Below are 12,555 nucleotides of genomic sequence, written 5' to 3'. Positions count from 1 at the left end.
TCTCCCCTTCTTCCCCTTCTTCCCCTTCTTCCCCTTCTTCCCCTTCTTCCCCTCTAAATCAGTGCGGTCCAGAACTTTCTGCACTGATCCAGACGTTCTGTGTCTGCACTCTCCAGTATGGTAGGGACAAGGGAGCAGGAGGCAGCTGAGGACAAAGCAGGAGCTGAAACACCAGCCCTCCCCTGCCCACACACAGGTGGGACATGGGTGACCTTCCTCAGGTAGCCCTGGCTGCCCTAAAGCTAAGGGAAAAGAAAAACAAATGGTTAACTTTCAGGGATCACAGTCCTGCCAGACACCAGTCTCTCTCAGTTCACAAATGTCTTAGTGATTGCTTATCAATAATCTAACTTCCAGAGGGAACTGTAGATTCAATTAAATGTCCTTATAACCTGCAGCCCATTGACAGGTAGGTACAGAGTGTAATGTTCCTCCAGGAAGCTCCCAACCGTCTGAATGTTAATACTTTGCTGGGGAGTGGGGGTGGGGGGTGGGTACGGGGCAACAACCTTAATTTGACAATGGCAAGGCCTCCAGCATCTTGTAGATCCTCTTTAGCCTATGAAAGTTCTCTTGAAAACCCCTCTTTTCCTACCACCCCCAACTCCCAAGTATATAATCAAACACCCCTTACGACCCCGGGCAGCAGCTCTTTCTGCCCACAGGTCCTGTTCTGGTGCTTTAATGAAATCACCTTTTTGTACCATAAATGTCTTAAGAATTCTATCTCGGCCGTGGGCTCTGGACCTCACCCCACCAAACCTCACCACATTCCAAACCTACATCAGTAGGCCTGTGCGCTGTTACCCTCTTAAAATGAGGTTAGCGTACTTGAAGAACTGAATTTTAACTTTAGTTTAAAATTTAATTTTATTAACCACATGTGAGCAAAGACTATTGTACCGAACAATGCAGCTCTAGATTTGGGAGTGTCCCCGGGCTCAGTTCTTATGCTAATTAAATCCAAGTTCAGGCACCCATAGCTCTCCAAAGGTCAATGCTCAAGAGAATTTTGGTTGGAAAGCAATATGAACTTTATTAAGGAGGTCAGCCACCTGGGGAGAAGGTGGACCCTTGTCCAAACCCAACTCTGACGTTTGTGCCTGGCCCAGACATTTGTAAAGGGCTTTATTTTTTTAAAAAAAATATGTATTGATTTGAGAGAGAGAGAGAGCAGGAGCAGGGGAGGAGCAGACAGCAGGGAGAGAATCTCTAGCAGACTTCGTGCTGAGTGTGGAGCCCCACCTGGGGGTCGATCTCATGACCCTGAGATCACAATCTGAGTTGAAACCAAGAATTGGATGCTTAACCGACTGCACAACCCAGGCACCCTTAAAGGGCATTGATCAGCTAATGGAGTGTTGTGGTCTGTGTCATTTCTTGATTACGTGCAGACTCAATGATGCCAGCTACAGATTAAGCTTGGTGCTTGGAAGTTGTGCAAGAAATTCTTATTTCTTAATGCTCAGAGAGGGTTTGTCTGAGAAGATCTGCTTCCTTAGCACGGGGGGGTGGTATAAGAGTAGTCTGTTCTTTTTGCAAAGGAGGAAAAGGTCTACAGGTGTGCAAAGGTTGGTTAATTGTGGAGGCCAAGAAAATTAAGGCCATTCCACCTCAAGTTTAGCGTTAGCACAAGTACAGCCACCTTAGGCCCCTGTGAATAAGAGCTGAACTTTACAGGAAAAAACGCAGAATGCCCTTGACAGAGAGTCCCATATCAGAATGAGAACAGAGCTTAATGCCCTTGACAGAAAGTCACATATCAGAATGAAAACAGAGCTTAAGAAATTCCTCCACCCCTTCTGAAAATCCCCTAGACCAGCCCATAAAAACCCCCCTCAGGGTCCAAGTCCCTGCTCCGCTGTGTCGGGTATACTTGAACCCAAGCTCGAGCTTGCTAATAAACCCTCATGTACTTGCATCTGTGTCGGCTCCTTGGTGGTTTTCTCGGATTCGCAATCTTGAGCACAACAAATAAAGTCCTTTGTATGGCCTTAAAAGAGAAAAACATTTTGCTAAAAGATTGCTGGGGTCATCTGAAAGCTAAGGTGGCTTCAAACAGGCTCTGGCCTCTGTGGCCTGGGAACCTTCTGGTCCCTCATTCCCCAAGGCCAGGGATCTGCCAATCTCAAAGGGGATTAGTTCTGTTATGGATTAAGGGCCTTGCATCAGCAAGCAGGGGGTGTGTTATCCTGAAGCATGCTAACCTTTGACACTGGCTGGAGTGCTGTTAAACTTAGACCTTCTCTTTTCTCTGCCTACACCCATGCTCCTGGTAGTGTTACTCAGCCACATGGCTGTGATTACTACCTGTAAACCAAGAGCCCCAAAGGTTTAGCTGCAGCCAGATCCTACCTCTGAGCTCCAAGAGAGAAGATCAAATTGTCTACTTGACATTTCCTACTTGGATGTCTTGGACATCCCAAACTTATTGGGTCCAGAATGGTGCCCCCAGTGTCCACCCCAAGCCAGCAAAACCCTGGAGTCCTCCTTGGTCTTTCGAGCATTAGTTAATAACCGTTCAAACTTGCAGCTGCTCAGGCCAAATGTCTTAGAGTCATCTTGGATCCCTCTTTCTCTTTATGTTCCCTTCTCCACCCGATCCACCAGAAAATCCCCTTCACTCCACCTGCAAAGATATCTGAATGCTGACCACTTCCCAGCGCTTTCACTGTCCACATCCTGACACAAACCATCACCCCTCACCTAGATCATTGTGAAATCTCCTAATATGTACCCAAGTCTGAACTTGGTCTCTCTGTAATCTGTTCCCCACAAAGTAGTCAGCATGGGGGTTTAAAAATAGGTCTTGGGGAAAAAAAGAAGTAGGGTGACTTTTCTGCCCCAAAGAGACCCCGGTCTCACTCAGAGGACAGTCGGGGTCCTGACTATGACCTAAAGCTCCTGCACCCTATGCCCTCCTGCCTTCTGCGGGGCCTTGTGTCCTCCCACTGTCTCCTCATCCATCCACTTAAACTAGTCTTCTCAAAGGTGCTCAGATGTACCCAGGGTGTTCCCACCTTAGGGCTCTTGTTGCATTATTTGGTCTGGAATGTTCTCTCAGATATCTGCACAGCCAGTTCTCTTTTCTCCTTCAGGGCTTCTCTCAAAGCCACCTTCTGAGTCAGGTCTTCCCTGACATTTCATCCAAAATCTCACACACAGCACCACCCTGACTATTTACATCTCTCTTCCCACTTTTTCTTCCTCCACTACTTACCTAACATTCTGTATGTTCTTCTTCTTTTCTTTTTTTTTAAGATTTTAAAAATTTATTTATTCATGAGAGACCCAGAGAGAAAGGCAGAGACACAGGCAGATAGAGAAGCAGACTCCCTGCAGGGACCCCAATATAGGACTCTATCCCAGGACCCTGGGATCAAGACCTGAGCCAAAGGCAGAGGATCAACCACTGAGCCACCCAGGCATCCCTAGCATGCAACAATTGAAAGAGTAGGTATTTTAATGATTTTTTAAAATTTACTTGAGAGAGAGAGAGAGAGTATGAGTGGGGGGAAGGGCAGAGAGAGAAGGAGAAGCAGACTCCTCACTGAGCAGGAAGCCCAATGCAGGGCTCAATCCCAGGACCCTGGGCTCAATCCCAGATGCTCAACCACTGAGCCACTAGGTGCCCTGGTCCTATCTTTATTTGAAATTTCATATTTTGTTCATCATGGATATCTTGCATTATTTTTTTAAATTATTTTTAATTAATTAATTTATTTTTAAGTAAGCTCTATGCTCAACATGGCCTTGAACTCACAACCCGAGATCAGGAGTCCCATGTTCTACTGACTGAGCCAGCCAGGCACTCGTGTGTTGATTTTTTAAAAAATATTATTTATCAGGATTATTGAGGGGTTTTTTGATGGCTCCTTAAATTTTGCGCTTAAGGCCCAGAGATGCCCCCTAGTCCTGGACTTGGCACTTCAAAGAGTACCTGTGACATGTGATCTTTTGATATAATGAGAAATAATAGTTGGTCTTCATCCCTGGTTCCTGGCACAGAAATGCTAAAAGTCTTATAATTTCCTGAGTGAAAGAAATGAGAGGAGCAGCTTTTGTTATTCATAATAAGTACCTTTCAAGGGTACCTGAGTTTATGCTAATAAGCCAAATCCTGGAAGGTCCTTAGGGAGATGCTGGGTGGGATCTTGTCCCTGCCTCTCTCTGCCCCAGGAAACAACCCTGTCACCAGAGAGCTGGAATTTTTGGTTCTACCACCAATGGCAAATTATTTTATCCATCATGCTTCCAGGTTGGTTGGTGAATGTATCCACATGTTGGGAGTGTGAGACACCCAAGCTCCACAGGAATAGAAGCTCCTGTGCTTGGGACCCTTGGGGACTTCCTTCCATGTACCTCGTCATCTGGATGTTCATTTGTATCCTTTATAATATCCTTTTTTAAGAAAATATTTTATTTATTTATTCATGAGAGACACACAGAGAGAGGCAGAGACACAGGCACAGGGAGAAGCAGGCTCCCCACAGGGAGCCTGATGTGGGACTCGATCCCAGAACTGTGGGATCACTCCCCAAGCCGAAGGCAGACGGTCAACCGGTCAACCGCTGAGCCACCTAGACGTCCCCACCTTTATAATATCCTTGATAATAAACCTGCAATAGGATGTTAAGTGCTTTTTAAGTGCTTCCCTGATATTCTGTGAGCCTTTATAGCAAATTATTAAGCCTGAGAAGGTGGCTTATAGCCAAAAGTATGGATGGCCCAAGGCTTACGACTGGCATCTGGAGTGGGGTGCCATCTCATGGGCTGATCCCTTCACCTGTAGGGTCTGCCCCCCTAAATACTCCCACCACGGGGATTTCAAGTTACCAATGTGATTTCACCTGTCTCGTAAAATTCCTGAAAATCTAACAGTTGACTCTCTTGAGCCAGTATGAATGGCCTCATTGCACCAGTGGATACAGAGTTTATTAAAACTAAAATCATTAACAACAGGGGCGCCGGGGTGGCTCAGTCCAGTTAGATGTCTGCCTTTGGCTCAGGTCATAATCTCAGGGTCCTGGGATCAAGCCCCATGTCAGGCTCACTGCTTGGCAGGGAGTCTGCTTGACCCTCTCCCTCTGCCCAGCCCCCTCCTTGTGCTCACTCTGTCTCTCTCTCAAATAAATAAATACAATCTTTAAAAAAATTAAAAATAATAAAGTATAAATGTCTGAGGATTTGTACAGAGACTTTTTAATGAACAAATTTTTAGTTAGGGAAAAAGAGAAAGTGATATGTAAAAGGGAAGGAAAAAGAGATAGCATCTAATTGGTTAAAAAAAAAAAAAGAACTTAGTTTCTGTTACTTTCCTAAAAGATCAACTCAGATGAATTTCTTTTCACAGAGTCATTATTAGCATGATGGGCGAGACTGGTAGAAACAATGGATATTATCGGATGGGCCTGTGTTGTACTGTTTAGCAATCCCTTATGTGCTAAGATCATAATGTGTTCTAAAATGTGGTAGCTTATGAAGGATTTTCTGAGTGTATTGGCTACTTTGCCTGCCTTCTGTTTACATTTGGAAGCATGGCATTATCCACTAGGGATTAACCAGTAATTCTGGCCATTACAACAACGTATAGGTGACTCTCCATTACTTCTTCCCTTCACATTTGGCCATAACTGTCATACTGGTTCTTGAGTGTGGGTCATACCTACATCTGCTTTCTGCCTCCAGAGCCCCCTGATTCCTACAGCCCCCACCTTGCAAGCATAGTTCTCTTCTGGAAGAGCCTTAGAACTACCTCTGTGTTCCTTTATTTCTCTCTTCTTTCTGATTCTCTATGCAAAGATAAACAAAGCCAAGGGGTTCCTGGCTGTCTCCGTTGCTAGAACTCAATCCCAGGGTCTTGAGTTCAAGCCCCATGTTGGGCATAGAGCTTACTTTTTAAAAAAAGTAGAAAGCCACACAGTAGGTGAAGTGGTAAGAACAGGTTTTAATTAGTAACACATTATTGCATTAGAGAAAGAGTCCAGTGTGAACTGAACCCAAAAGATGTGATCTGGAAAAGAAGAGGGAGGGGGTATCCAGGAAGTGAAGAATGAACAAGAGTGGAGCAGAAGGGTTGGTCTGTGTGAAAGTCATCAGGGCTTGCTAATTAGAGCTTACTACCCTCCTGCAGAGGCTGGGGAGCTGGGATCCTCTCTTCAGAGTTGAAGAACAAATGGTACGTTCTTTTGGCAGTCTTGAGTTTTCTCCACTCCAAGGAGTCCAGCCTCATCCTAGGAAGGCGGCCTTGAGCTGTGTTATCAGTGTTTGTTCGAGTCTTTATAGGCCAAGGTTGAGGCCTAGTTGAGAAGAGGACTCAGAGGGGCCTGGCTACAGTTGGCCCACAGAGACAAGCTGTGTCACCCAGCAAAACATTTGAGTTGAGATTCTGGGCATTCTCTTCTCTTTTCAGGTTCCAAGTCACAGAGGGCTGAGGCTCCGACTTCATGAAGATGGTGGCCAGCAGCCTCATCTGCAAGCCAACCTTGTCTTTTCTGGTTGGACCAGGGGGCTTTCCTTCTCCTTGGTGCTACCTTGAGAAACCAAATGATCCTCTGTGTTGGTCCCTGGGGAAGAAGGAATCGCTTGTCAATCCTTCAGATGGAGGATTACTTCAGGAAAAGCCTGACCTTCTGGGGCTGCTCAATGCAAAAGCAAATTTTTCCATGACGCCCGTCACCATAGATCCGGCCTGCTTTTGGGCTTGAAATAAATGGACACATACAGATTTACTCTTTCTTTCCAAGATTTTCTCTGCTCACATTAGAGTTTGTGAGATTTATACATATTGTTGTGTGTTAAATGGATCAAAAAATATGCCATGGGGGCAACAGGAACCTGGTCTCGGAGACAGGACTACAGGTGGTGAGGCATGATTCCCACAACTGCCCCTCTACCCCTCCTGCAAAGCCAGCCTCTGCTCCTTTTTAAAAATTATGACACTAGGATGCCTCAGTGGCTCAGTGGTTCAGTATCTGCCTTTGGCTCAGGGTGTGGTCCTGGGGTCCTGGGATTGAGTCCCACATTGGGCTCCCCTCGGGGAGCCTGCTTCTCCCTCTGCCTATGTCTCAGCCTCTCTCTCTCTGTCTCATGAATAATTAAAATCTTTAAAACAAAATTGTGATGCTAAAAGGAACATATACTTGTTTTAAAAGACCACAAATTTTAACAATATAGAAAGGTAAACATTTTAAAGTAAAAGTCCCTTTCTGCTTGCATAATTCATACAAATCCACTTCCCAGTAATAATAACCAGCACTGCTAATAATAGCTTACATTTACTGAACAGTTACTACATGTAAGGCATGTTCCCAAGCATTTTACAGCGATTGCTTTATGAAGATTTGTCATGTATTCTTCCCATTGTTTTATATGGATATACGCACATCCTTTTCATATTAAATAAAGGATTTATGCTCTCATATTATTAGTAAACTTGTTCTTTTCACTTACAAAGTATTTTGGACAATTTCTGGATCACAACACATATGTCTTCCTCATTCTTCTTCACTTGCATAGTTGGTATTGAATGGATTTGGGACCATACTTTGTTAAACAAGTCCTCTGGGGGCACCTGGTTGGCTCAGTAGGTTAAGCTTCTATATTCAGCTTGGATTGTGATCCCAGAGTCCTGGGATAGAGCCCTTGTATTGGGCTCCCTGGTCAATGGGGTGTCTGCTTCTCCCTCTCCTTTTGTCCCTCCCCCCTGCTCATGCTTGCTCTTTTTCTGAAGTAAATAAAATCTTTGAAAAAATTCTTCTGGCACCTCAGTGGCTCAGTGGTTGAGTGTCTGCTTTTGGCTCAGGTTGTGATCCCGGGGTCCTAGGATTGAGTCCCGCATCAGGCTCCCTGTAGGGATACTGCTTCTCTCTCTGCCTCTCTCTCTGTATCTCTCATGAATGAATAAATAAAGTCTTTTTTAAAAAAAGGGTCCTCTGATGAAGGATATTTTAGTCATTTCTAGTTTATTACAAGTAATATTGAAATAAGCATTGTAGCATAAATGTTTTTGTAAACTTGTGCATATCTGTAAGATTATTTTAAAATTGGTTTTCAGGGATTCCTGTGTGGCTCAATGGTTTAGCACCTGCCTTTCACCCAGGGCATGATCCTGGAGTCCTCAGATCGAGTCCCACATCAGGCTCCCTGCATGGAGCCTGCTTCTCCCCCTGCCTCTCTCTATCTCTCATGAATAAGTAAGTAAAATCTTTTTTAAAAATTGATTTTCTACCGTATTAGAATGAAAATTTTAATGTGGGCAGCAGCCTTGGTTTGTATATTTCAATATCCCCAGTATTTTATTCCTAGAGCCTAGAATATAGTAGGTGCTCAATAAGTACTCAGACACCTACCATTGTGCACCCATTCGAGGGACAAAAATTAGGAGCTTGACAATACCAACTGTAGGCCAGGCACCTGGATGGTTGAGTCGACTGAGCATCTGACTTCGGCTCAGGTCATGATCTCAGGGTCCTGGGATCATGTCCTGCCTAGAGTGGTGGAGCCCTGCATTGGGCACTGCCCTTATCGGGAGGTCTGCTTCTTCCTCTCCTACTCTCCCTCTTAAATAAATAAATAAATAAACAAATAAATAAATAAATAAAATCTTTTAAAAAAAATACCAACTGTTGGCATGGATGTGAAGCAACAGAATCCTCATATCCTCCTGAGAGTGTAAGTCAGTACTTTGTTTTGGAAAGCAAAGTGATAACATCTAATATGTGTGTACTGTAGATCTATTTCATTCTTAGGTATATATTAAGATATGCTTTTGTGCATGTGCTCAAGGAGACAGGTGCAAGAATTCCATGATTGCATTCTACAAAAGCAGTGCACAAAATTGTCCCAAATTGTCCAAAAGCCTGTAGCATTATATTAGTCACCTTCCACAAATGCATACCACACGTTATTTTTTGTTCTGAACCACTTAAAAATAAGGTGAAGAGGGACACCTGGGTGGCTCAGTGGTTGAGTGTCTGCCTTTGGGGTCCTGGGAGCGGGTCCCACATTGTGCTTCCCCCCACAGGGAGCCTGCTTCTCCTTCTGCCTCTCTCTCTCTCTCTGTTTCTCTCATAAAAATATTTTTTTTTTTAAGAATAAAGTGAAGACATCGTTACCAAACAAGAAAGTTGCAAAAGGATTAGCATTCATTAAAAAATCCAAAATATACAGCCTTTCTGCACGTCTTTGTCACATTGTTTTGTGTTCCTGTCCTAAATTTAAGGAAAATTTTCACAATGTCCAGAGCTGTTCTGCAAAAGAAGGAGGAGATAAAAAAAATCAAAGTATACAAAACAATACTACAATGCTTAGAAATACACATATGTATGGCAGAAACAGAAACATGGGGAATGGAATGATAAACACCAAATTTAGGCATGTGGCTACCTTGAGCATAGGAAAAGAAACATGTTCAGGGATGGATGCTCAAAGCCTTGCTATCTGGGATATTTTTCTTAAGTTGTGTGGTAGGTACACATTTGTTACTTGTTTTCTCTTTTTTGGTATGATCAATACATTTCATAATTTTAAAAAGCAGCAATTTACTCTTACTTAAATGAGAGTTCAGAAAATCAAGACTGCATGTTAAGTCTAATTGGGTGACTTCTTGGTACTTATTAAAATACCACTTTACTTCAAAATCTGGCCCTTGTTTCTTTTTCTTTTTTTTTTTTTTTTAAAGATTTTATTTATTTATTCGTGGGAGACACAGAGAGAGAGAGAGAGAAAGAGAGAGAGAGAGGCAGAGACACAGACAGAGGAGAAGCAGGCTCCATCCAGGAAGCCCGATGTGGAATCGATCCCGGGATTCCAGGATCACGCCCTGGGATCCCCTGGCCCTTGTTTCTGCTTCTGATGCATATGACACACAATAAAAGTTCGTTGAATAAATGAATACCTGTGTCTCTCAATCTTTCTACATCAAAGCCCTACTATTTGAGTCTGGGCCAAAATCCTCTCGAAGACTCCCTCTTCAAGGGTCCCTGCCATAGTGTTGGGCATGACCAATAGGCTGTAACCAAGGACAAGAGTCTTATTTCTTCAGGATACTTGGGTAGCTCAGTTGGTTAAATGTCTGCCTTTTGCTTGGGTCATGATCCCAGGGTCCTGGGATCAAGTCCTGCTTCAGGCTTCCTGCTCAGTGGGGAGCCTGCTTTTCTCTCTCTCTTCCCCTTTGTCTCTCTCTCCCTCTCTTGTGTGCTTGCTCTCTCTCAAATAAATAAACTCTTAAAGCAAAGAGTCTTATTTCTTCTGTCCCAGAGATAGTTCCTTTCCTCATTTACCACATGTTCTGCAATTAAACTATTTATCTCCCAATTAGGGAGGGCAAGGACCTTGTCTATTAATTGTTGCGTCTATTTGAAGACTTGTCAGATAGCAGGTTGGCTGGAAATGCTTGCTGAACAGCATTACATGAAATAATATATTTCCATGTGTCTGATACAAAGGCATAAAAATGGTTAAATTATTTTTTGTTGTTTTGAATAGTTTTAGATTTACAGAAAAGTTGAAAGGATGGTACAGAGTGTTCCCTTTAACCCCTCACTATTTTTCCCCCACTGTCATATCTAACACTACTTTGGTACATTCATCACATTTAAGAAACCAGTACGTTATTATTAACTAAATGGTCCACTTTATTCGGATTCCACTAGCTTTTCTCTGATGTCCTTTTTCCGTCCCAGTGTCTCAGCCAGGATACCATATTATATCTTGTCACCATGTCTTTTGAGGCTCCTGTAGTCTGTGATGTCTTCTCAGGCAGTCTTTGTTTTGGATGGCCCTAGAAGTTTTGAGGTGTACTGGTCAGGTATTTTGTAGAATATTTATCATGCTCAGACTGCACTTACAGGGTTTGGGGGGGAAGCTCACAGAGATGAAGTATCAGCCCTATCACATGGTAGCAAAAGCATGTGCCATTAACATGCCTCGTCATTGATGGTGTTAACCTTGTTCATTTGGCTGGGGTGGTGTTTACCAGGTTTTTCCATCGTAAAGCTATTCCCTCCCTCCTCTTTCCATATTCTACTCTTTGGAACAAGTGTGAAAATTAATAAAAGGAAGCCACCTTTAGAAGAGAATGGAGAGGCCAGTAGGGGGAGGTCTCACTCCCTGCCACTCTTGTCAATGGCAGACCCAACTGGGACAGGAGGACCTTGAAGGTAGATGCCATCCATGCAGGAGGAAGACAGGTTGCCCTGGCAACAGCCCAGCCAAGGAGAGACTGTCACAGCTCAGCGTAGGAGAAGCTACTACACTCTGAGCTTCCAGTTTTTTGCAAAGCACTTTTTGTTTATGAAATCCTTCCTGATCGCCCCCATTTCATCTACAGATAAGAGCTCTCCTCCTTTGTTCTGGGGACTTGCATCTGATTTTGCCAGAGCTCATTTGTCCAGGATTGCAATTTTCTGCTATTTCCGAATAAACCCATTTTTGCTGCTGAAATAGCTGCGTTATTTTTGAGGTTAACATAAGTCACTAGGCAATTTCCTACATCCAAAGGGGGAGGCGTTAAGCTCCTCTCCTGGAGGAGGTAGTAACTACACCATTATTTGGACTTCTTCCCTGCTAGATGTCTCCGCTCCCCTGTGCATTTACAAATGTACTTTTGTATATTAAAAATGCTTCAGGATAGATGAGTAACAGCTCAAGAAACTTCTTTTGCATTTTGAGGCTCTCCCTAGCTTCCCAGCTGTTTTCCCAGGGAGCCGCAGGGCAGTGACAACCCTGAAGGGGGGCCCCGGGGCGGTGGCGGGGTCGCGGCTTGCGGACTGGGGCCCCAGAGCCCGCTGGCCTCCAGCTGCCCTGGCTTCGCAAACACTCGTGGGGCATCGCGCTCGTAGGACAGTTGTCGGAGGGCGCGGAAGCTCCCGACTCCAGGAAATTTCCGCTGACTCCTTCCAGGTGCAACGCCCTCCCGGGGGGGCGGGGGCGCAACAGCTCGCGGCGGGGGCGGGGCGGGGGCGGGGCGAGTGGGCGCGTGGGCGGGGGCGGGGCCCTTAAGCGGCGGCGCGCGGGGCGTGTCGGGAGCGCGGCTTGCCGGCGGCGGTGGCGGTGGCGGCGGCTGCGGCGGCGGCCGCGACGGAGGCGGTTGCTGCGCCGGGTACTGGGGTCGCCGCGTGAGGCGCAGGCGCGGTGGACTGTGCCCTCTCCGGGCCTCGGCTCGCCGTGGGCTCGTCATGGCGACCCAGGAGAGGCCCTACCGCCTGGTGGTGTTGGGCGCCTCCGGCTTCACCGGCCAGTTCGTGGCCCAGGAGGTGGCCCGGGAGCAGGTGGTCCGGGAGCAGAACCCCCGCCTGCCCTGGGCGGTGGCGGGCCGCTCCCGGGAGAAGCTGCAGCGAGTGCTGGACAGGGCCGCCCTGAAGCTGGGTAAAGGGGCCGGGGGGCGGCTTCCCGCTCGGGCCCGGGTCGGGCCGCCCGCAGCGAGTGTGGGTCCTTCGGGGGAGGCGCCCGGGGGCAGGGCGGGCCGGCGCGAGGCGGCGAGGACACCCCCGTGGCTCGGTGCCCAGCAGGCCCCCCGCAGACCCGCCGGCGCGGACGCGTGTCCCCTCCGTC

General features: G+C 46.0%; 1 protein-coding gene and 1 long non-coding RNA gene across 2 annotated transcripts in view; both read left to right on the top strand.

Annotated features, from left to right (window-relative positions):
- Positions 1-4,258: 4,258 nt before the first annotated feature.
- Positions 4,259-7,423, top strand: LOC140594979 (uncharacterized). Its single transcript, XR_011996316.1, has 3 exons — positions 4,259-4,384; positions 5,336-6,178; positions 6,413-7,423. It is a non-coding gene; the product is annotated as an uncharacterized lncRNA (long non-coding RNA).
- Positions 7,424-12,007: 4,584 nt separating this feature from the next.
- Positions 12,008-12,555, top strand: part of SCCPDH (saccharopine dehydrogenase (putative)) — a 39,524-nt gene continuing 38,976 nt past the window's right edge. The window contains exon 1 of the mRNA XM_026003422.2: positions 12,008-12,369. Within this exon, the coding sequence (XP_025859207.2) occupies positions 12,180-12,369 (190 nt within the window). The 5' untranslated portion in view covers positions 12,008-12,179. The remainder of the gene's footprint in view (positions 12,370-12,555) is intronic.

Source organism: Vulpes vulpes, chromosome 13, assembly GCF_048418805.1.
Source record: "Vulpes vulpes isolate BD-2025 chromosome 13, VulVul3, whole genome shotgun sequence".
Lineage (NCBI taxonomy): Eukaryota > Metazoa > Chordata > Mammalia > Carnivora > Canidae > Vulpes > Vulpes vulpes.
The sequence above is the reverse complement of the archived record's forward strand: the minus strand, read 5'-3'. Positions and strand labels throughout refer to the sequence as shown.